Source organism: Aotus nancymaae, unplaced genomic scaffold (assembly GCF_030222135.1).
Source record: "Aotus nancymaae isolate 86718 unplaced genomic scaffold, 86718_ANA_hifiasm-v0.15.2.pri h1tg000064l_1, whole genome shotgun sequence".
NCBI classification, from domain to species: Eukaryota; Metazoa; Chordata; class Mammalia; order Primates; family Aotidae; genus Aotus; species Aotus nancymaae.
In genome coordinates, this window is record NW_026988479.1 from 30,182,576 (window position 1) to 30,188,058 (window position 5,483).

Genomic DNA, 5,483 nt, shown 5'->3' on the forward strand with positions numbered 1-5,483 from the left:
CAGTGAGGTGAGAATGTGCCACTGCACTCCAGCCAGGGCGACAGAGCAAGACTCTGTCTCAAAAATAAATAAATAGGCCGCTCGGGCCCTGGGCCCTGCGCCCGTCGCCCGCACCGCGTCTGAGGTGATGTGGGCCCCAGGTGGGCACAGGGCGCGGGCTGCGGTGCCCCTGCTGCGTCCTCCCTGGCCGCGGGAGAGCTGCTGCAGAGGGAGCACCACGCCAAGGTGGAGTGCGGGCTTGCGAAATGGATTCAAGTGAACCGGAGACCCCGAAAACGGAAACGCAGGGTGAAGGAAGAGGTGTTTGAAAAGCTTCTTCCAGACCAGCTGGTCTTGCTTCTGGAGCATCTCTTGGAACAGAAGACCCTGAGCCCTCGGACTCTGCAAAGCCTCCAGAGGACAACCACCTCCATGATCAGGATGCAGAGGTGAAGCTGTCAGACTTCGGGTTCTGCGCCCAGGTGAGCAAAGAAGTGCCCCGGAGGAAGTCGCTGGTCGACAAACCCTACTGGATGGCCCTAGAGCTCATCTCCCACCTTCCCTATGGGCCAGCGACAGGGTAAAGCAAGAAGTGAGCCCACCCTGGATCTTGAGGCGCCAAGCTTGATGGAGCCCAGAGTTCCCTCCAGGCCACTTCCTTCACAGATCTTGAAGCTGAGGTCCAGAGGAAGCAGGGGCAGATCCCAGGTGCTCCCCAGGTAAAGGGAGCTGATCTCGGGGCTGAGGTCACAAGGCTCCTCTCCTGCCATCTCTAGGGCCCTAGAGCCAGGGAGGATGAGAGACCGGAGGTCTTTAGTTCACCCCTGGGGCTGGACAGAGGCTCAGCCTGTGCCACTTCCCTAAGCTGTTCTGCCCAGTCTGAGTCACGGCCCCTTTAAGAGGGAGTGGTGCTTCAGCTTGAGGCGAGGGACGCAGCCGGCATGCGTGCCCTACGGAAACCGAGACTGCGCTTCCTGCAAGGATCCGGCAGGAGCTGCGGCGTGGCCAGAGGGAGTCCGCAGAGATGGCGGCGCGGTCAGAGCAAGTTTCTTTGGAGAAGCCGTGGTAGCTTCCACATGATGGTGGAGGAGGAGGCAGGTCTCTGCGATTCTTCTGGGTACATGGGCCCACCTGCTCTGAGCTGGCTTAGAGGAGAAGGAGGAGTAGTCACCCGCCACCCATGCTGGAGGTTGGAGCCTGCAGTATCGCCTCGCCTCGCTGTTCCAGTTGGTGGCAGTGACTGAGACTACAGTGCAGCTGGAAAGGCTTTTCTGGCTTTGCCCACCCAGCTGCTCCATGCCAGGAGAAGGAAGAGCCATCTGTTGCATGCTGGAGGCTGGAGCCTGTGACACCACAGCTCACCTCGCTGAGGTGGGTGGCAGCGACGAAGACTGCAGAGCACTGGAGAGGATTTTTTACAATCACTTGGGTTGCAAGCAACAGAAACTAATGCTAAGGAAGAAGTTCTGTTGAAGCAGCAAGCATGTATGAAGACATCAGTGTGGCAGAAACATTGGCAACCTGGAAAATGTAGCCCCACTGAAAAAAATTCACATTCAAGAAAAAGCTTATATACTGCAATGGCCACGTAAATATGCCTATTGGCCACCTTCAGCCTCCAGGCCTCCAATCTGCAACATCCGTCTCCAGGAAAGAGCCCAGGTTTCACACCTGGTGCCAAGGCCCTGCTTGACCAGGGGTATTCAAACTCCAGGCTAGATGCCGAAGGACTAAAGAGCAAGGCCTTAGGTGATAATGACTGTCTGGTTCTTGCCCAAGTCTGCAGACTCCAGCACTGGACCCAGGACAGAGGCAGCCTCACGGAGTGCCCCAAGTCAGGATCCTTTGCTTAAACCTAGAGCTCCCTGGGGAGAAATGAGAGCTCACCTCCAGCAGTGCCATGCCAACCACCAGGGATTGTGATGTCACTCTGGGCTGGTCCATTCAGACCTTTTGGCCTTGAATCCAGTGGGATTGAGGAACTTTCTGAGGGTGGTACAACTCTTGACAACATGTGGGCTCCACCAGCAGCACTCATAGGGGATGGGCCTGCCAAGACGGTGGGTAACCAGGCCCCCGGGCAGACACAGGCCTTCCAGACTGCCTCCTTAAGGGATGGCCCAGCGAAGCGGGCCATGTGGGTCAGCCGTAGTTCAGAGCCACAAGAACCTACTGAATCAAAGGCAGCCACGGAGAGGCCCAAGCAGGTGGTGACCAAAGCAGTGGTCGTGGACCTGGGCACTGGCTACTGTAAATGTGGCTTTGCCGGCCTTCCAAGACCCACTCACAAGATCTCCACAACAGTGGGCAAGCCCTACATGGAGACCGCTAAGACTGGGGATAATCGCAAGGAGACTTTTGTGGGGCAGGAACTCAACAATGCAAATGTTCATCTCAAGCTATTTAATCCTCTGCGACATGGCATCATCGTGGACTGGGATACAGTGCAGGATATCTGGGAATATCTCTTCCGACAAGAGATGAAGATTGCCCCAGAGGAGCATGCAGTCTTGGTTTCAGACCCACCACTGAGCCCACACACCAACAGAGAGAAGTACGCGGAAATGCTGTTTGAAGCCTTCAACACCCCTGCAATGCACATCGCCTATCAGTCCCGCCTGTCCATGTACTCCTATGGAAGGACCTCTGGCCTGGTGGTGGAGGTTGGCCATGGCGTGTCCTATGTGGTCCCCATCTATGAGGGTTATCCTTTGCCCAGCATCACTGGAAGGCTAGACTATGCGGGCTCTGACCTGACAGCCTACCTGCTGGGCCTGCTGAACAGTGCAGGGAACATATTTACCCAGGACCAGATAGGCATTGTGGAGGACATCAAGAAGAAATGCTGCTTTGTGGCCCTGGATCCCATTGAAGAGAAGAAAGTCCCTCTCAGTGAGCATATGATGCACTACGTGCTGCCGGATGGAAAGGAGATTCACCTGGGTCAGGAAAGGTTCCTCTGCTCAGAGATGTTCTTCAAGCCGTCTCTCATAAAGTCCATGCAGCTGGGACTCCACATCCAGACTGTGTCCTGCCTTAACAAGTGTGACATCGCCCTCAAACGGGACCTCATGGGGAACATCCTGCTCTGCGGGGGCAGCACGATGCTCAGTGGCTTCCCTAACCGCCTGCAGAAGGAGCTAAGCAGCATGTGTCCCAATGACAGCCCGCAGGTAAACGTGTTGCCCGAGAGAGACAGTGCTGTGTGGACCGGTGGCTCCATCCTGGCCTCACTTCAGGGTTTCCAACCACTGTGGGTCCGCCGCGTTGAGTACGAGGAACATGGACCTTTCTTCCTCTACAGAAGGTGCTTCTGAACGGCGATGAGGATGGCTGCTGCACTGGCTGTGCATGCCCTTGGCTGGGTGAGCACTCCTACACACAGCGGGTAGAGCCGGGGCTTATTCCTGTAGCATTAAACACTCCTCACATGCCCCTCCAAAAAATAAAAAATAAAAATAAATAAATAAAATGAAAGAACATAAATCAAGTTAGTTTCAGTTTTCTTATTTTAAATAATTAATGATGGAAGAACACGGGTAAGACCCGTAGAGTTCTGAGAGGATTGAGTTGTGACCCAAGAATTTTACAGCCTAGGGACTTTGTATTCTTTGACCAAGGCATCCAAAGGAAATGCAAAATCTCAAAAAATATACCTCTTATATAACTACATTGATGCAAAGCAACTCTAAATGTTTCATATCACACATAGTCAAACCAGTAACAACAAATGGGAAAATTGCAGAAGGAAAAACAAATGGCAGCAGCACAGCAACTAGCTAAAGAAATTGGGATAAGTAAAGAAAAAATACTAACAAGGAGAAAAGAATGGCCAAGCCCATTATTGCCAACTATAGGCAGGAAACTCTTTCAGTCACTTTGCGTATTTAGTGTTGCTCTAAAGGAATACCTGAGGCTGAGTAATTCATAAAGAAAAAAGGTTTATTTGGCTCACAGTTCTGCACGCTGTATGAGAAGCTAGTGCTGGCATGTCCTTGGCTTCTGGTGAGGGCCTCAGGCTGCTTCCACTCATGGTGGAAGGTGAAGAAAGCCATCGTATGCAGAGACCACATGGTGAGAGAAGCAGCAAGAGCCAGAGGGGAGGTTCCAGGCTCTTTTTAAACAACCAACTCTCAAGAGAACTAATAGATGGAGAACTCCCTTACTGCCCCCTACCCTGCATCCCCAAGGGAGGGTATTTAATCTATTTGTGAGGGATTTGCCCCCATCCTCCAAACACCTCCCTTTAGCTCTATCTCTTAACACTGGAGATCAAATTTCAACATGAGATTGGGAGGTGACAAACATCCAAACCATAGCAGCCACATTAATGCCTCAGGACACAGAGGCTAAATTTGTGTATGCATGACAATCTGTCCAGGACATGACTTTTAATAGTGTTGAAATGTCCAGCCTTAGCAGAAGTCCTGGGAACATGGCTTATATGTGGTTTTTCACCTGAGAGCCCAAATAAAGCATCAAAACAAAGTTTGGACAGAAACAGAAAACATGAAAGGCGCTCATTTCAGGGACTCATTTCTCCTCTCAGTGACTATTTCAGAATTGAACTGTTTTTCTTTTCTGCTCATCACATTTGTACTTACAAGAACTGCTCACCACTGACTCTATTAATTGGGTTTAGACAAAGATGGCTCCAATCCCTTTTGCTAAATTAAACAAGAAGACTCAAGAACAGGCAGCTTGAAAGTTTTATTTACTTATTTAAAAATGTTTCTTGCCACCACAAAGAGTGATAATTGTGTGGAACGAGAGACTTGAATGCATCGTGCTCAGCTTTTGCTAAAGTAAATGTTTCCATTGGGCATTGAATTGTAAATTCCAACATCAAGACTTCAGCAGGAACCATGTTGTACTGAATATTTCCAGGATGGATGTCACCCGACTCAGTGGGTTTTTTGTTTTTCTTTAGACTCATGATTAATAATGTGCCTGCTCAGCAATGCCTGCACCTGGTTTGTATTTCCTATGTGTTTATGAGACTTTAATGATTCCTAATATCAGCCAGTGTTTTTCCTTTTATTTTCCTTCCTTTTTTCTATCCTCCCTCCCTCTGTCCTTCCTTTCTCTCCTCCTCTCCCTCCCTCCCTCCCTCCCTCCCTCTCTCTCTCCCTTCCTTTTCCTTCCTTCTCTCTGAGTAGAACACAAACAGTGCCTTAAATTAAGTTTCCTTTTGCTGGTTGCATAATTATAGAATCTTAGACAGTTAAATTTGGACACAGTCTCGGGAGCTGATCAACTCTAATCTCCCATCTGGGGCAAAAATCCCCTCTGGAATACCTGGGCAGAGACTGTTTAGCTTTTCCTTGTTCATCTTCAGTGCCAGGGAATTCACTACCTCAGATTATGATGATTTACTTATGAGACCCTTCTACTGGTTCTCGGAGATAAGTGACCCTGTCATCCTTAGTGTGTTTTCTGAATCTGAAGGGAGTGTCTTTTTCCTCCCAAGTAACGTCCCATGCCCTTGATAAAAAGGACCCTTT

General features: G+C 50.4%; 1 protein-coding gene across 1 annotated transcript; it reads left to right on the forward strand.

Annotated features, from left to right (window-relative positions):
* The first annotated feature begins 1,991 nt into the window (after nucleotides 1–1,991).
* Nucleotides 1,992–3,296, forward strand: LOC105732774 (actin-like protein 7A). Its single transcript, XM_012475011.2, has one exon. It carries the CDS (start codon nucleotides 1,992–1,994, stop codon nucleotides 3,294–3,296), a length of 1,305 nt encoding a protein of 434 aa, XP_012330434.2.
* Nucleotides 3,297–5,483: the final 2,187 nt, after the last annotated feature.